Source organism: Apus apus, chromosome 19, assembly GCF_020740795.1.
Source record: "Apus apus isolate bApuApu2 chromosome 19, bApuApu2.pri.cur, whole genome shotgun sequence".
NCBI lineage: Eukaryota > Metazoa > Chordata > Aves > Apodiformes > Apodidae > Apus > Apus apus.
The window spans coordinates 7,742,414-7,760,978 of record NC_067300.1 but is presented as its reverse complement, the minus strand read 5'-3'; the positions used below and the strand labels follow the sequence as shown (position 1 = coordinate 7,760,978).

At 38.8% G+C, this 18,565-nt stretch overlaps 1 protein-coding gene across 6 annotated transcripts in view; it reads left to right on the top strand.

Annotated features, from left to right (window-relative positions):
- Positions 1 to 18,565, top strand: part of GBGT1 (globoside alpha-1,3-N-acetylgalactosaminyltransferase 1 (FORS blood group)) — a 36,757-nt gene that overhangs the window by 4,808 nt on the left and 13,384 nt on the right. For 3 of the 6 annotated variants that reach the window (XM_051636783.1, XM_051636782.1, XM_051636784.1), the window contains 26 exons: positions 614 to 693; positions 1,318 to 1,406; positions 2,147 to 2,269; positions 2,895 to 3,068; positions 3,602 to 3,717; positions 4,514 to 4,640; positions 5,074 to 5,113; positions 5,222 to 5,430; positions 6,031 to 6,248; positions 6,727 to 6,902; positions 8,003 to 8,183; positions 8,730 to 8,876; positions 9,152 to 9,296; positions 9,503 to 9,619; positions 10,022 to 10,120; positions 10,475 to 10,588; positions 11,516 to 11,715; positions 12,434 to 12,501; positions 13,146 to 13,263; positions 13,869 to 13,943; positions 14,859 to 14,925; positions 15,255 to 15,396; positions 15,795 to 15,955; positions 16,728 to 16,865; positions 17,771 to 17,882; positions 18,116 to 18,221. In XM_051636783.1, the coding sequence (XP_051492743.1) occupies positions 614 to 693; positions 1,318 to 1,406; positions 2,147 to 2,269; positions 2,895 to 3,068; positions 3,602 to 3,717; positions 4,514 to 4,640; positions 5,074 to 5,113; positions 5,222 to 5,430; positions 6,031 to 6,248; positions 6,727 to 6,902; positions 8,003 to 8,183; positions 8,730 to 8,876; positions 9,152 to 9,296; positions 9,503 to 9,619; positions 10,022 to 10,120; positions 10,475 to 10,588; positions 11,516 to 11,715; positions 12,434 to 12,501; positions 13,146 to 13,263; positions 13,869 to 13,943; positions 14,859 to 14,925; positions 15,255 to 15,396; positions 15,795 to 15,955; positions 16,728 to 16,865; positions 17,771 to 17,882; positions 18,116 to 18,221 (3,342 nt within the window). The other 3 variants (XM_051636785.1, XM_051636786.1, XM_051636788.1) reach the window with 3 other exon arrangements.

Here is an 18,565-nt window from a genome sequence, read left to right as displayed (position 1 = left end):
GATGAAGGACTTGACTACAAAATGCACTCTGCTCCCTTGCAGTGTGCAGTTGTGCAATGCAGCAGTAAGACAGGACCTAAACTTCTTCTGTAAAGCTCTTTTTCATGGAAAATAATGCATTCTTGGTTTTTGGTGGACCCGTTGAACTAAATAGGAGGTAGTCAAGGGCTAGACATGTAGGAACACAGAAGTAAATCTTACTAACACTTGAAACAGTAGAAAGGGGCAGACAAGAGTGGGTAGGTAAGTAAAAATTGGTGGTCTTGTCAGCTGTGTGTGTGAGTTTAATTTGTATAATGAATTAAGAAAAGAGTCTTGATAGAAATCTAACACTGCTGTGTTTGAATGTCCATCCTGATAACAAGAAGATGGTTTGGGTGCAATGCCTTGCAATATTTACAGTTTTACAATGTATGTAGCAACAAGATAGTTTACAGTTAGTTCTTTTGCAGTGAACAGTGGACTTCAAAAACAACAGTTTTGTTTTCATTGCTGATACGGCTCTAAATAATATAAAGCACAGTAGTATGGCTACTTTGGTTCATAACTTCATCCTTTAAAGCTGATTGGATTATATCTGAAGTCATCTAACTCTTGTTTTCTATGTCAATAGTGATTTGCTGCCTCCAGGACACACAAAAGCTGAGATAAATGAATGCTACAATTCTTTGGTGAATTTAAGCAAAAGTATAGGTAAGTTGGGAAATCATCAAACCAGTCTGGAATCCAAGCAGTTCATTCTTTATTTTTTCCAGGCAGTCAGTTTCTTTGAAAGTATATTACTTGTTCCATGTTTTTCCATGTATCTTCTGCTTTGAGCCAGCAGTACAACCAACATCAGCTGTCCCTTGCAGCTCCCTTTTGCCAGCAGGTGAGATCTAGCAGAAACTGACTGGGTTAGAATAAATCTGTGGAAAATAGAATGTTAATTTTTATGCAGTTCAATGATACCAAAACACTCCTTTTTGCTTCTTGGAGAATGAGAGGGGAAGTCTGAGGTGCTTCCTTCCTCTGAGTGCTGTGATGTGCCTTCCCTCTGTGTGTCTGCCTTCTCTTTTTCCAGAGCACATCCTCTCTTGATGCCTATAGAGTAGCAAAGATTGCAAATAACTCACTACTTTTAAGCATAATGTTAAAAAAAATCTGTATTAAACCATCCAATTTAGTTGGTTGGTAGTGTTGTACAAGAGTGGAAACACTACTGAGATACATTATCAGTTCTGAAACTCAGCACAGGTCCAGTGTCCTCTTGCCATTTCACACTCCTCTGTGCAGTACAGGGACCTTTCCCATGGCCTGTTCTTCCATGTCCCCCAGATTCCTGCCACATGCAGCGCATGACAAAAATACACATCCAGTGTGGGATGACCCAGCAGAAATGTTTGGCAGAAGTGGAGTTATGCCAGGTTAGTTTCACGGCTTTGGAAATTCTTGGAAGGATCATTGGTTACAGGGTACCATGTGCTGTTGCAGTAGTACAGGTTTGAGGAGCCACCAAACATTGAGATAGCAAGTGGAATTGCTTTTTAACCTCTGTCTTATTCTGATACAAAACTGCCTGCCCAGTTTGGTTTGCAGTGGTATTTGTACTTGAGATGTGTAAGAGCAGTAACAAATATCAGCAGTGCAAGGAATACTGTCCCACATTTAAGTGGAGGACACAGGGTCAGAACCCTCAGCCTTTGTGCTGAATCTGTCTTATCTTGGGAAAGAAATTCCACCCCTCTGCCCTAGATTCTCCCTTTGTGTCCAAATAGAATTGTACTGTTTCCTTCCTCCTTTGCCCCTAGATATTAGGAGGAAATTCTTCACTATGAGGTTGGTGAGACACTGGAACAGATTGCCCTGAGAAGCTGTGGCTGCCCCATCCCTGGAATTGTTGAAGGGCAGGTTGGATGGGGCTTGGAGCAGCCTGGTCTGGTGGGAGATGTCCCTGCCCATGCAGGGGGGTTGGATCTAGATGATCTTTAAGGTCCCTTCCAACCCAAACCATCCCATGATTCTACGAATATGAGATCTAGGAGGTTGAGTCTTTCTCTCCCCAGTCACAAGAAGAAGCAGCACTAAGTTTAGCCATGCTCTCTAAAAGTCACAAAATATTTTTGTGTTATGTGCATGTCAGTAACTTACCATTCTTTTAATTTAGAATAATCTGTTGAATCTGAGTGTCTGCACAAAAAATGAGGCTGAAGAAATTGTGAATTCTGAGTTACTTCCACTGACAGAGAAACTGAAAAGTCGGTTTGAAGAAGAACTGGAGCAAATGAGTGTATGTTTATTTACATCAGTTTTTATTGCCTCTGGGAGTTAGCCTGTTCTTCCTGCACTACTGCCTGAAATGCCACATGTGTCTTGGGCTCTTGTCACACTGGAAAGAGGTCCACAGTGTGACTGAACACCTGTCCCACAAGTTAAAAAGCCTCTTCAAGGAGAAGAGTTCCGAATTGTTTGGCTTATATTTATAATAGGTTGTCAGGGATTAATTAGGATTAATTGTTTACTCTGCCTGGGGGTAGAAGGATAGATTTAAATCATCTCCCAAATATCTTTAAATTCTATCTTGTATGATTCTGTGCTTGAAAATAACAGGGCAATTGTTCCTAAAATGCTAGAAGGCCAAAGACTTGAGGGCACATGCAAAAGTTAGTAATTCTTGCTTGGCAGTACCAGAAGAATAAACAGAAGTTTTGATATCTCAGCTTCTAGAACAAAAATCCACATTCTATCCAGTTTACTTGGACTATTTTTCCCCTCAAGCAGAAGAGACCACATTGCATACTGACACTGTGCTCCCAGGCAGCCTTTCAGCATGTCACATGTCCCCTTAATCATTTGTTTCACCTCCCAGCAAGCAGTTAAAAAAATAACTCTTTCACTGAAATGTATTTCTTTAGAGAGACTTTGAAGAGCTGGCTAAAAAGAATGAGGGGAATTGCACAGACTTGTACAGCTATTTACAGGAGGCCATGGATCTCTGGGATGTCCATCAAACCGAACTGTCCCAGCAGGAAGGTGAATTTCAGAAGACATTAAAAGGATGCAGATGGAAACAGCTTAAATCGATACAGGTATTAACATCAAAATAAGGATGTGGTATGATGTAAAGAAAGGACTTCTTAATGCAGGGAGGCTTCTAGAATTCTAAGTACTTGCTATAAAATTTAAAACATAATCTCTGATACTTCTACTGGAATTTCTGCAGGGTGGTTTTATCTTGTCTGGTAGGTTTTTGCTAGCAGTTTGCTTCACACTTAATGAGCATCCATATCTTACTCTTGCTATGGCAGTGGTGATAAAGATTATATCTTCTGTATTAAGGGGCTGCAAGTTTCTATTGTTCATAGGCTCTTGTGCAGGTATAGGGTCTTGTTTGTATGTCAAGTTCCCATAGCATGGGTACATCATACAGCTCAGGGTGGCAATGTCAGAGATGTTGATTATCTATGAAGGGTCTTCATAACGGACACGGCTTTGTCAGGCAGGTTCCCTTCTTGGTTTAGAATATACATAGGTAATAGTATTATTTGAATCCTGAATAGTTGTGAAGCTTTTCAGTAATTACTCCAACATTTCCTGCTGGGTTCTTCTTATGTGGCTTTAGAAGATGGAAGATCAACTGGATGTAATTCTGGCTCAGCTGAGAACAGCAAGTGCTGAAGACAAGCTGAAGAAATGTTTTGAGAATTCCCTTTCTACTTTAAATGACATCAGAGCTGGGTATGAATTTTGTGATGCAAACTTCACAAGGAAAGCATATTTGAGTGTTGGTTGTACTGACGTCTTGTTTATGCTGTAGGGTGAAGGGGTGGAAAAACACTGCTTGATACTTCATATAAGAATGTAAAATATAATAATTTCCATATTCAACAAGGTTAAGGCAAATAATGCCCACATTTTAGCAGTAGGACTAAGGCAAGACCAAACAAATGCTGGTATCATTTAAAAAATATACCAGATCCATATTATTATGTAGTATACCACGTCATCCATGCCAGTGGGATATTTATTCAAAAGGTAACAGAAGTAGCTCAGATTCTTGAATCACAGGGATCAGAAAGTAGGTTTGTGCCACCACCTGTTCTCTGGGCTTACAGATTTGATGCAAGTCAAAGGACTGGAAGTTACTAATACATTTCAGATGGCCAAAGTATATATAATCTTTCTGTTCTGTGTCTCATGATCAGGCATTTTCCTCTTTAAAATCAAAATTGGTTCATACCACTCTCCTTGCTGAAAATCTTAGCAGAAGGTTTGAGGAATAGGTGGCCAGGGAAGAAGCAGTTACATTTGCACACCCAGAAAGTCTTTTCTGTCTGTTAGATCAGAGGGATATTAGAAAACTGGTGCTGACCTGATTGTGTTCAGGCTGAGCAAGTACAGTTGAATATTTAACCTAAAGGTTTTATGAGATTGGTCCAATAGTTAGATTTGGATTTAAAGACATTGTAGTCATGTTTCATTTGGTTTCTAGATATCCCTGAAATCTCTTAAACACTGACCTTAAATTTGACAGGTATGAGACACTGCACCAGATTCTAATGGATAAAGTAGCAGCTTACCCAGAAGATATTTTGCAGAAATTGATTTCTTACAGTAAATCCATCAGCCAATATTTTAATGTAAAGGAAATCTTCACACAGGTATAAAGAAAACCAACTTCTGGTTTAGAAAGTTACTAGTGTATGAATTTTTCATTTTTGGGAAAATTGATGTTAGCTTTAGAATTTAGATTATATAAATTAAAGGATTGTTTTGGCCATAGGGCTGAAGTGGTTTTGGTAGAAATAGAGGGGGAAGCACAAAACCTTTCTCTGCTCCACACTTTTAACTCTGTTCTTGTTACACATACTGCTTTTCAGCCAGTCCACTTGGCCTTTTAAACAGAAAAATGCAAAGTAACAAAATTATATTGACCAGTTTGAATGTTATAGCTCCTTTAGAAAATAAGTGATGCATCCAAGACTATGCTATCTTATTGAAACATATATTTTGAGAAGGAATATGAATTTCTTCTAAGCAAACAAATCCTTATTTTTAAATTTGTGGGGGGGTTTTTTGTTATTTTGCTTTTAGAACTTGCAAGGAGAGATAGAGTTCACCTTTCAAGACCAAGGTAATTCATTCATGGTACAAAAAGGTCTTTTTGTTTGCTTCTTTTTCAATCAATTGATAACCAAGTGGTCACAATTCTTCCAATTGTGACCACTAAAACTCTGCTCAGAAGCAGAAAGTCTGGAGCAGCAAGCTGAGGGCATCATGCAAGAAAACAAAGGAGAGGGAAAGATGAAGAGTTCTAAACAAGCAAAGGGAGAAACAAACACAAAGAAGAATGAGGCCGAGATTGCACAGGGAACTAAAGAAACAAAGGAAAAAAAGGATGGGGAGAGTATTCCTCATGGAAGTGAAAAACCCAAGCTTGCAAGACAAGGGGTAAGCTTTACACAGGTAAATGAGCAAGAGAATTTGAAGGTGAGGAAAATCTTGCACAAGGATAGGAAATCTGTTTGTTTTTTTTTCTGAGGTAAGTCTCAGTTCCTTAAAGTAGATTAGATCTGCTTTGTACACAAAGCACAGAGAAGTCTTTATTGGTTTCATTTATTTCTGGACTATCAGGGCTTTAGTTCCTTTGTATGGGGTGATGGAGTGCATGCACCAGTTTACAACCACTCCTTATGCACTGCTTTTACTCTTTTAAAAACCTTTTGCATATAATTTTTCTTTTTTAATCTTTGTTTATTTCATCATAGTGTTCTTAACACATGGGGAATCATGATTTAAGCTGTGTTTCTATCTAAGTATTGGTTTTTTGGGTCTTTAGTTACATGAATTTATTACCATAACTTAAACCTTTTAAAACTTTGATGACTGTGCCTATTAGGACTTGAAAGCATATTCTCTATGTGAATGTTGTCCAAATTGAGAACCAGAAAATTATTAATATCCTTAGGGTACTTTCATTAGCCTGTGCACTATTGATTCTATGCTTATGCCTCCAAAGGCAACAGATTATGATTTCCAGTTGTTTCCTAGGCTGTGGTCAAGAGTAGCAAGGTGAAAAGCTCTGAAATTGTCCCTGAGACCTTTTCCACTTCTGGTGGGCACACTTACACAGTTCTTGGACTTGAAGAAACAGGAAAGGCTGACATCCCAAAGACTTTTTTGTCAAAACATCAACAGAAAGAATCACTTCCTAGGTACCTGAAACATGTGGTCATCGAAGACACCCTGTTTGTAGAGCTGAAGAAACGGTTAGTAGAAAACAGGTTCTGTTCCTTTTTTGTCCTTTAGATAATAGACAAAGCTCAGCTGCTTGGAAGAAACATTAGAATAAATATGCAAAAATGATGTAATTATTTGGGTGTTACTCCTTCTTTAAAAATGACAAAAATGGGAGAAAAGCTTTATCTTGCTTTTCATGCGTGGCTCTTAAAGTACCACACCAGCATGTAGCTCTTACAGAACAGTCATATTTTACAGAAAATTATTTAGTGAGAAAATATATGACAGAAAGGCAAGTAATTTGCCCAAATTCTCTGCAGAGTCATGAGGGTGAAATGCCTACTGCTCAGTAGGGTGCAGCCAGCTCACAAACTCTACCAGTATTGAGCAAATGGTAATGAAACCATATCTTCCTATTGTCAGAAGTTAATTTCTTAGAATTACTACACTTAAATTCTTAATTATTACTTACTGTTCCTCACTGGGACATTTCTTTTTCAATCATAGGATTCGCCTCTGCTTTTTTGAACACTTGGAGAAATGGTTTGCAGAGTCCCTGTCCAAGTCCCTTGTTGTTGTAGCTGCCAAGAAAGAGAAGCTGAATTCAGACCATGAGCTGCATCTTCATGGGCTTCAACAAAGACAGGAGAATATAGAGACAAATATCTACAACGTTAGAGCTGGTATTAACTTTTTAAACTCTGAGTATTACATGTCTTCATCTAGAGATCATTTTAGGTGGACACCTTTTAGATGGATCTGAAGATCTCCAGTACCTGAAGGAGGCCTCCAGGAAAGCTGGGGAGGGACTTTTGACAAGGGCTTGTAGTGACAGAACAAGGGGGAATGGATTAAAACTGGACAAGGGGAGATTTAGGTGAGATATGAGGAGGAAATTCTTTAGTGTGAGGGTGGTGAGACACTGGCCCAGGTTGCCCAGGGAAGCTGTGGAAGCCCCATCCCTGACAGTGTTGAAGGGCAAGTTGGATGGGGCTTGGAGCAGCCTGGTCTAGTGGGAGGTGTCCTGCCCTTGCAGAGGATTGGAACTGGATGAGCTTTAGGGTCCCTTCCAACTCGAACCATGCTATGATAGATGGACCAAAATCTGTTTCAGTGTCAGTTGACTCAATAATGGAGAACAATAGGAAAGAGTTGACTGTCTGCTAGTTCACTGGGCAGATAGAGATTGACCACTCAACACAACTCTCTTTGTGTGACCAGTGTCAGGTTTTTCAGGTGGAAAAAATTATTTAAGACAGGCTTGTTGATCTTTAAGATATAAAAAATTATCCTTTGGGAGAACAGGAAATTATTTCTCAATTCCACTTGTTGCTGCAAAGAGGACAGGTGCCTTTTCTGGCAGTTTTCTTGAGTTTGATTGGCTGGCCCTTGATTTAACTATGATTTTTGTCCACAAAATTTGGGAGAAGTGTATTTTCCATGAAAAAAAAAAATCATCTTTTAGCTTTACTTTTGTTACAAGACTGAGAAGAGAGAGATAATGGAGATGACAGCAGTGACCAAAGATAAAGGGAAAAGGCTCAGAGCAAACAAAAGACATTTGTGATTTGAATAGATTAGGAGCTACCAGGAATGTAAGTGAAACACAGGAGAAAAGTCAAAGAAACAGAATCAGTTGTATTTTGTTTGTCTGTTTTAGCCACTCTGAGATCTGGCTCAGTTTATTTTATTGCTGCTTCTGATAATAGGATGGCTGGTGGTTGTGGCTGTCCTCAGTAACCAGGGAAAAACGACCATCTTGTAACATTTCTTTCCTTATCAGTGGAACTGTTGCTTCACAAGGAGTGTCTGGAGTGTCAGTCTGCAGAGGTGGCCAAGGCTCTGAAAAAGGAAAAAGCTGAATTTCAAAAGTTTTGTCAGCAGCAAGATAACATCAGCAAAAAGTTACAGTCACACATCTGTGACATGGAATCCGTCTTCCTTAACGCTCCTATGACTGAGAAGTAAGTCTGGCACAGGTGTTCCTGGCTGTGAATTCCCATAGTTAAATACTCCTGATTGCTGTCTGAGATGTTCCTGCTTTGCATTCTGAATCTGTTTTTTCTGTCATTGCACTCCAATGAAGATTGCTTCATGGAACTTAAAAATAAATAAAAAAAACATGTAAAGGGTTTCTGTTCCCTTTATCTGTCCCTGGAGAAATGAAAACCAGTTCTGAATGGCTGACAGTTCTCATATCTTTTCAAAGTGCTGGCAGACTAAGAGTAGAAAAGATGTTTCATCTGTTTAGGCTTCATCCAGTTTATGAACCTGCACAGCAATAGCAATTGACTAATTGGGTTTGCAGGAGGTTTGCTTCAATAGCAGCACCTGCTTCCTGATGCCTTTGGAATGTTCCTTAAAGCAATCCCAGTCCCATGGGTTGCTTTCAGAATACCAAAACACTCTGGAGGGCTCAGATTTTATTCATGTCTTTACAGACAACAGCCTCTGAATCATTATGCTCCTCTTCCTAGATGTCTTCCCTGTCTTTTGTTCTTTGCTGTTAGGTTAGTTTCTTTCAACAACAATCTGCACTCAGAGCTACAAAATCATCTGGAAATGATCCAGGTTTCCCTCAGGAGTTACCGGAACTATTTGGAAGAAGCTTTAGGAAAATTAAGGGTTTCAAATGTGGATTTTCTCAAAGGTTGCAGGTATGGATGTTTCATTGGAATGTTGTTTATAAACAGTTACCTATTTCTGGGTCTCAGCTTTAGTTGCATGGGCAGAACAGTAAAATTAAAGTTTCTTTTGTTACTCATCTAGTTTGCTTTTTTAAAAAAACACAAAGACCCACTTTTATTTTAAGCCACAATTATCATACTGTTTTCATTTCTGTTGCTATCTATGTTTTAGGGCTGCCTAGCTAAAGCAGTCTTTGAGAAAAGGAAGACTCATACCCAAGTGATTTTTCTTTGGTTGCTTTCAGGCTGTTTTCAGAGGGAGGAAACTTTTCTCCTGAGGAGGTCAAGTTGTTCAGCAAGCGTCTCCAGGAGGAAAGTAAATCCATTGGTGCTTTTGAACGTTCAGTCAAGACAGATATGGAGAAAATGGAATCAAGATGCTTGGAGCAGGTGTGCAGAGTCTTGTTCTTTCAAATTATGTATTTTGTTGGCATCTTTGATTTATAATCAGCCTGCTTGCAGACTGGGACTCTAAGACACTTCTGTGTGGCCATAAAAGGATGGAAAAAATAAGAAGAAATGGTGAGTTTTATTATGTAAGCTTTAACAAGTGAAAAGTGAATTAGTTTTGTCTCTTGTTTCTGGCATTCTTAAAGGCTACTGAACTTATCAACCAGGCTGAAACAAAGTTCCATCATCTCTTCATGAATCGAGTCTTTATGGAGAAGAGCCAACGACTTCTGAAAAATCTGCAAGTGCAAATCAGATCAGAGGTACAAACAGAAACCTCAGAGCTTTGTTTAAATGGATCATAATAATTTCTATTTTATTCCATCAAAGAGATTTTTGTCTGAATTCAGAGTGGACAAACACTAAGTGACTTTTTATGTGAATTCAAAACCTCTTCTTCTGTCTTTATCAGCTTAAAACTGTTTTACTGCTGCTGCAGCTGTGCTCTTGCAGCACACTGAGTGTGCACATGTGAGCAGAGCAGCATGTTTGTGTGGTGCAGTAGAGGGCATGAAGTGTTGCTTTTGTGAATTGGCTGTTTTCAGCTTCTCCTCTGAATAACAGTGATTTGAGTGTTTTTACCAGCAAGTCCAGTGGTTTCAAAGTGGAGCCTCTGAGAATCCCTTAAATGGGATTTCAATCACCAATATCTGCTTCTGCTTTAGGTAGCAAAATCCAATTTGCAGGCAGTGACATTAAACTCTTGTCTGAAGAAGCTCCATGAGAAGATAGATGCTTGTGCTCATCCTACTGCAGATAAAGAAGTAAGTTCTAATGAACATGAAGTAGATTTTAGTTTGACTTGATGTTAATTTGATTCATGTACATATTTGTTTCATGTATAAACTGATATTCTTGAGGCAGACATGTTGATACACATTTGGGGGTGGTGGAAAGATTACTTTACCACACAGTTTTTGCTCAGGAAGGTCCTGTGCCTGTTTGCCTGTTCACCAAACAAAAACATCAGCCTCTATACAATCTCACTGCTTCCACAGTTGTGTAAACAAAATGGTGACAGAACAGAGTCAAATGATGTTGGATGCAAGAGTCAGCATATTTGTGAAGTCCAGAAGAGTTAGTTCAGTAAATGCCACCTGTATTATCATCTCTTGCAGGCTTTGACTGCTGAAGAGTTGTATGATTTTGCCAAAGTAGTGTCAAAAGAGCTGAAAAAGAGGAGCCAGTATCTTGACTGCTTGCTAGTAAAAGAAGTGAGCCCACATGATAATGTAAGGTTTAAGTTATCTCCATTTTATTTAATATTAAGTGATTTTCAGTGTGTGTAGATTTTCAAGGTTTTCAGTATTTTCAAATGAAGAAACATGCTGCATTTTTACAAGGGCAGGGAGTGACAGGATGAGGAGGAATGGATTAAACTGGAGGAGGGGAGATTTAGGTTAGACAAATTCTTTAGTGTGGGGGTGATGAGACCCTGGCCCAGGTTGCCCAGAGAAGCTGTGGCTGCCCCATCCCTGGCGGTGTTGAAGGGCAGGTTGGATGGGGCTTGGAGCAACCTGGGCTGGTGGGAGGTGTCCCTGCCCATGCAGGGGGGTTGAAACTAGATGATCTTTAAGGTCCCTTCCAACCCAAACCATTCCATGTTTCCACAATTCTATTATGCCAAGCTGTCCAAGACATTGTAACATTAGGTCAGTTTGGTTAAGAGGCTGAGTAGATCCCTCACCACGGAGTTCACTGAATGTTCAAGATGCACAACTTCACAATGTGATGCTCAGTCCCTCGCAGGAGTTTATTTTCAAGAAGTGTCACTATTAATAGATACATATTTCATGGGTTTCTTTAAATAATTAAAAAAAAAAAAAAAAATCAAATGTGTCCTCAAGTGGTTTGTTGGGTTTTTTTCCCTTCCTTGTCTAGAAAGTTTCTCTGTATTTTGTGGTCTCCAGTGGATTGTTGTTTTAAGGGGATATACTTAAATACTGCTTATGATAATGAGAATCTACTACATTTTATGTGTTTCAGAGTTGTAGAGCTGTAACAACATTACTATTAGAGTTATAAAAAACTTTTTTTCAGCCTATAAAGCAAAATAGTGCCCGTTTGGAAAATCTGCTTTAGTAACCAGTGAGTACATGTCATGTTTTCACTACCTGCCTGCTCCAGTCAACAGGGTTTCCTTTTATTTCCCATCTCAGGAGGACTTCACCCCTCTTGAACCAGATGAGAGGTTACAAAGTCCAATACCTGTTGCCACTCCAACTAAGCAGCTCAGAGAGGAGAGCAAAGGGCTGGTAATGGGGCTGGATCCTGGTAAATTCCCTTTGATAAATCCAAGCAGAACAGGGAAGTCTGCACTTGATGATTTATCAATACGTGTTATCCAAAATCTACTTCAGTAAGTACATGTTTGCTTAAAGGTGTTTTTCTGTCATTGTCTTTGCCATGTATCCCTCTTCTCTTCATGAGGTTCATGACAAGACAAGGAGCTTCACTACAGTATTTTTAAAATTTCTACTCCAGAAGCATATAAAAGTTTTCCTCAATTAGTATTTTGTAGTTTGCCTTTCTATAACTAGAACTATTGCATTGTTCATAGGTTACATTGCTACATACTTTCTGATCAGTCTGGATTTAAAAATGAGTCTAGCAGAAACTACTTTCTTCTAAAAAGCACAATTTCTACCAGCCAAAAATACCCTGTTGTGAGCAATATGTGACATCTAGTTAAGAGCATTGTGGAAAATTTTAGGTGTTACATTTTTCTCTTCTGTGGTATTATTTTAGTTAAAAGGTGATTACATGCTACATAGTTTAATGAACATGTAAAGTGTGAAATGAGCAGCATGACAAGTGTGTGATTTGCAAATAAATATTTTAATGTGCACTTTTTTTTGGTAGAAATTCCGAAAATCCAGTAAACAGTTACTTCCATGAAAGTACTTACATTTACACTGTCAGTTGTAAAAGTAATCCTATCTGTTAAATGTTAATTCAGAAATTTAAATGCACTTAGCACATGGTTGGGATAGAGAAATGACATAATTTTCCATAAAATGTATAATATAAACTGGCAGGATATCGAATAGCTCCTTAGCTCTTTTTATTTGTTTCAGGATTAAGCCACCCAAAAAGTTTTCAAGCCTAAGTCAAAGGTCTTATCATCGACGTTCATTAGGACCAGGTGTGCCAGCATTTCTTTTCATTTATTACATTTATATCAATTGTAGTCCCTAGTGAATCATTGAGTAGATCTAAGATGCTCCAGGCCAGTGGGTTACATGTTGGCTCTGGGAGAGTTGTGCATCCCAACTTCGTTTGTGATAGCAAAGGGGAAAAGGGGTGGAGAAAATAATTTGAAGTCATGAAAATACTTGGGGATCAGGATCCTTCTTACAGTTTATCATTGTTCACTCAAAGGTGAGTGCAGAGAGAACCCCAACTGCTCCCCACTTGATCTTCACCTCCCTTCTCTAGGCTCTTCCACACCACTCTAGCTACATCCAAAGATATTCTCTCTCTCTTCCACATTCCTAAGTCTCCATCACAGCCAAGACCATGAATGCAGCCCTTCCATTCTCCTCTCATCTGCCATATATTTTCTAGGACATTCCCAGTACTGCTGTTCCAGGGCACAACCTTTAGAGCTGTTGCCACTGCTGGGTTACTTCAGTTCTGTCTGCCAGAAATAATTGTTCCCATAGTCGTCTCCTTAATGTTGTAAGGAAAGGTTCTAGAAATGAGAACACAAAATATATAACCATATAAAAATACTTCAGTTGGCATTTATACAGTGTTCTCCATCTTTTCTCATGAAATATAAAACAGCTTTTCCCACATCAAAGAGGAGTTCTCGGCCAAAAGCATCTTTTGAAGATGCTCGGAAGGCTTCTGCAGCTAAGATCACCAAGAAGTCATCTCTGAACAAAGAGATGCCAAAAAGAAGGTAAGAACCCTGAAAGGAGGAATTCCCCTTACAATATTCCTGTGCAGAAATTCACCTCCCCTTTGTCCATTTTTTTTTTTTGGTCAAATTGTTCTTTGAGCAATTCTTAGTGCTTGTTTGGATTGGCCTCCTTTCCATCTATGCTTCTAATTTAGGGTCTCTTCCCTCTTTATGTCCTCATAATCAGCTCTGCTGTTTTGTTCTGGTTTATTCAGATTTTGGATGCATAAACATTCTTTTTTCTCCTTCATCTGCTGTTGTTTTGTATTTTGAAGTTATTGAAAAACAGACTAAGGCCACTCTTAAATCAATGTGGCTTAATTTTGGGGTCTGGTGTCTAAACAGTTTGTCTTTAGTGCACAGAGAGATGAAATGAGCTGCTGTACTGGTGGAAACAAAAGAAAACTTGTGAAGAGTTTTTGAGGAGAGAATCCTGAGAATGAGTTTCCATTATGAGTTACTTTCATATAATACTGGTTTTAGAGTAACATTTTTTCAAAATTTCCTTCAGTTTCATATCCATCATGTAACTGACTAGCTCAAATAATCAGCCAGAGAAGGAAAACACTTGTGAATAGTTTTTAATTAATGTTTTGCTTCCCTAGGGTAAAGAAACTGTCCGTAACAGTTGTCAGTGACAAGAGATTCCAGATATTTGAAGAGGAGCCTCCAGAGTCAGAGTAAGTCATGTATAGTTGCAGAAATAAAGTTAATCTGCAAAAAAATCCTGTCTGTCTATCTTTTTTTATTATCATGAACTGTAGAGGTCACCATTTAATTTTGAGGGATTTAACCTTGATATTTATGGGTCAAAGTGTTTACTCAGCAGTTCCTTTTTGCAGTGTAACAATAGTGAGTATAAAATTCATCCATTTTATTCTGTTCAGTATCTAAAATGGGTGGCCTCATTGGAGCCCATTTTGTACATTTAGAAAAAATAGGTTGGAAAACAACCTTTCTTGCAGTTAATTTCACCTGTAAGAACATGAATAAATTTTATACTCTACGTTCTTGTGCTCAATACTACATTTACATGAATAAACAAGGAACAGACTGTTTAGGAGGTGATTTTTTTTTTAAATGGTTCCATTCTCCTTCTCTTAAGAAAATGATCATATCTTTTCTTGATATGTGCAGTTGTACTATATGGAATTGAGATATTTCCTACATGCCATGAAAAACTATTACAATTAATGCCTAAGATGTTGAAGTGCTCAGGAATTTTGTTCCATGCTTGGCTTCAAAATACTTTCAGTAAATCACTAGATCCACCTTGAAATGTTTTTGGTTTATCACAAATGCATGGGAAGCTCTTCAGGGAAGTTTTCAGCAGAGAAGTTGGCTAAGGTTTTTCTTGTGACATGGAGTTGTTCTCCATTCAGCATTTAGAGTAGCTCAGAGTCCTTCCTGCTTCTGAAGAGAATCTGTATCAAGGGGGGGTGAAGGTTTTTATTTTTGAATTATTTGTTTCCACACACTCTGAATAAAAAAAAAAGAAACCTGAACAAAATATTTGAAAGCCAGCAAATGTTGGCAATATGGTTCTTTTACAGCTGTCTTCTTAATTTTTATTTTTTACTTTTGTTTGTTTTCAGTACTTTCAAAGGGATTATTATGAATATTCTCTGGACAGGCAATAACAGCTTGATTTCCCTTGCTGAGGTAAGAAAACCCTGTGCTTTTCAGTCACTTCTGCTTCCAGAGGTCTCCTCCTGTGTCAGCTGAATAATTTGGTTCTTTAAAAGAATTGGATGGCCATCCAAAATTTTCCTTGCTTCACCAATGAATCTAATTTTTAAATAGTATTTACCATGATATATTTTAAATTGTTGGTGTCTTTATAAATATTAAGTAAGGATTTCACTATCAGAGGAAGAAAACTGGTGTCAAATAAGGTTGGTTGATATATTCCTGCTACTGTTCTATGCCTAGATGTGACTTCTTTGAATGTGTTATCAACAACTTTTCTGTCTTACCTTTACCTCCTGCAGGAGTTCTACCAAGAAGCAGAGCCTCAAATCATGATGCCTGAAGATCTGCCAGAGACACTTGACGATTGTGCAGAACTGCTCAAACAGACTCTGTTGTTGTACCAAAGTCAGACAGATGAATACTACAATTCCTGTCTTACTGGTAAATTCATTCAGTTGAGACTCTTAATTTCTTACGTATGTAATTTTTCAGCTATGTAAATGAAAATTTGCAGTGGTGGAGAATAATGTAGCTTTCCTGATCACTCACAGTCAGTGGGAAAACTCCAGTATTTTACTGGAAACTGGGCCAGTATTCTCTTTTGTATATTATCAGCTATAAAAAGCATAGCAGAAGGGCATTTGACTACATTGAAAGACCTGTGTGAGCGAGTGTCAGTTTCTCTAAACATTGGACCTAGGAAAAGGAATGGCAGGGACTGAATCTCTCTGAGAGAAAATTCCAGGTTGTTTGACCCTTGCAGTGTCCATTCAGCTGGGCTGAGTGTTCCTTTCCCTTGCAACAAATACTCTGTTATATAAACTCTCTTTCCCAAAAAGAATTTCAGGATCAAGTGAAGTTGTTTGAGAAGGAGTTTCCTTCTGTCTCCCAGTTGGCATTTGAGAGGCTTTTAAAAGAGCACAAGGAGAAGCTCAGCTCTTCCATCACTCAGATTCGCAACCGCTTCAATAAACAGCTGGAGGGCTGGGAGAGTGTGAAGGTGTGTATCATGGACACACTGGAATGCTTCCAGTGTAAGCAATGTTAAAAATGCATCAGAATTACAAATTTTTCTTCTTAATCTCACCTAATCACTTGCTGCTGAGCTAGACACAGATTTAGTTTCTGTGTTTGCAGTTAGTCTGTGTAGCTCTGCTGGAAGCTGTTTCTAAGAGCTCAGTCCCTTCTCTCACTGCTTCCAGCTGCCCCTTGATGATCTCAGACAGCTCTGCCTGTCATCTGGCACTGAGATTGTGAGCTCATTAGAGGCTGTGACACTGTGGTGTGGCTACCCAGCTCACACTGTGTGGGTGCACTCATTTGTGGGCACTGTGACATATGGGTAATCAAATGTCATTACTTACTGTCTTTCAAAAACAAAGTATATTTTGTTCTGCAATATCAGAAATGTTAACAGAATCATAATAAAGATCATGCAGAAAATGTTACAGAGTAGTATCTTGAGTCTATTAAGATAGTTAGGAAAATATACAAATATAAAGATATAAAATATATCTTGCTTACTGCTTGGTAGGGGAGATAATTATTTGTTGAGAACAAAAACCAAGGTGAGATCAGAGGCCCAGTTCTCCAGTAGACAGGCAATACAGTGTTTACTGCACTGCAGGGTTCATCTCAAGACAGCTATGAATAGAGTAAATTGTCTTTCTGAATACTGTGATATAAAATGTGTGGGTTTTACTACTTCCTTGTTATGACTTGATTGCACATTCTTCACTGGAGGCATTTCTTTCTTACGTGTTTACTTAAAGGCTGCACACAAGAATCAATTACATCCCTCTCTGGGACATCCAGACAACTTACTTCAGCTGGATGCTTTGTGCCAAGAGGAAATAAAGAGGCAAAAAGACCAAGCTGATGGTGTTCATCTCTACACACAGATGCTGCAGGTAGTTGTAAAGCCATTTATGTGGACTCAGATGTTGTATTTGGGAAAAAGAAGAAATCCTGGATATGTTATTCTGCCCCATCCAAAGTAAACTGGAAAACGTGTTCAGTTTTTGGTAACCCTGGTCAGATGTATTTTAAGTTACATATTATCAGCCTTAGATCAATATATAGATAAAATGCATATGCACGTGTACATGTGTATAGATTTATTGTGGAACTGACTCATCTTTTGCATCATCCATAGAACATATGGAGGAAGAGATGACATCTGTCTTAGTGGTAGAATTATGGGATATGTCTAAATTGGGAGCAACAGTGACATCCTCTGGTTAGTTTTCTTACCTGCAGACAACAAATGCCTGGAAGGTTTTCTGGGAGCACTGCATTAGTGCAAGTACTTTGTTTTCTGTTCTTGGACCACTTACTCAAAATTCTACACTGTCTGCAGAGTATATATATATTTTTAATTCCAAATTAGTATCTCCTTCACCTCTTATCCCTGCATACACACCCAGAAACACACATACCCTATTTTAGAGTAATACCTGGCCAAAGCACCTCCACCCAAATTCCAATGCCCTTTGCTTTGGGCAGAAGGATGCATTGACAGGAACTGTTTTTATGGGGTTTAGATCTTAACCCAAACATTCAACTAGTGGGGAACCATGCACTTAACTCTGTAGCTTTCTGTACTTTACCTTAGGTAATCAGTAGTGTTAACGATACTGAAGAGAGGCACTTGTAGACCCTCTTATGTGCAACTTGGAGCCTCCTGTCTGTTATCTGCAGCTGTTGCAAAACGTCTAGGTTGGCTGCTTGTGTAGCACTTTCAGAGCTAAACTAAAAGGTGAGGAGGTGAAGTTATCAAAGGAATTCCTCTCACTTGTTTCCTGTGTCCCAACAGGACTGTGCTGCTGAGTGTGCTCAGAACTTTGTTTCTGCATTAGCTGCCTTCACTGAAAACCTGCTTCTGGAACTGGATGAAAGTGTGACTGTTGATGATATACAACCAGCAAGTAAGTAAAGAAGAGATTGCTTGTTCAGGTCTCTGCTTCTTTCTCAAAGATTGCAGCTGACTTTCCCTAGGAAGAGGAAACTTTTATATGCTACAGTATTTTAAACTGAAAGATTTGCATGATAAAACTATTTCTTGAAAGCAAAAGGATGTCCCTGCATATAGTTGCTTCAAAGCAATGGGGCTCCTGCCATTGTTTTGTTCATGCTGAGTCTTTGTTTTACTGTCTTCCAGAAACTGACAGACCAAGAGAGAAGGCACCCTCTTTAATCCACCAGAAAGAAGCTGAACTTCCTCTAGAAGTCTGTGAAGTGAAGGAGTTATCTGAGCGTGGGAGCAGGTAATGCTGGAAGATACTGAACACTGTTCTGTGCAGTTTCTCTTCCCTAAATAGGTATCAGACACTGTCCTCAGAGGTTTTTGCTGCACTTGTTGAAACTGCTGAATCCTCTGCTCATTGTTAGTAAAGTCATTTAACTGGTTCTGGGCCATTTTGAGTGGGTGATGGTTTTAAAGAAACAGCAATGGGTGCAAATGAATAAAAGAGAGTTATGTCTTGAATTGTAGAGCAATGCAACTTCCATTTTACTGCTGTGCCACTTTGCCAGCCACTGTTTATCAATTCAACACTTTCAAATCTATGCATTTGCACTCAAAAGATAGGAATTCTATTTACTGTGCAAA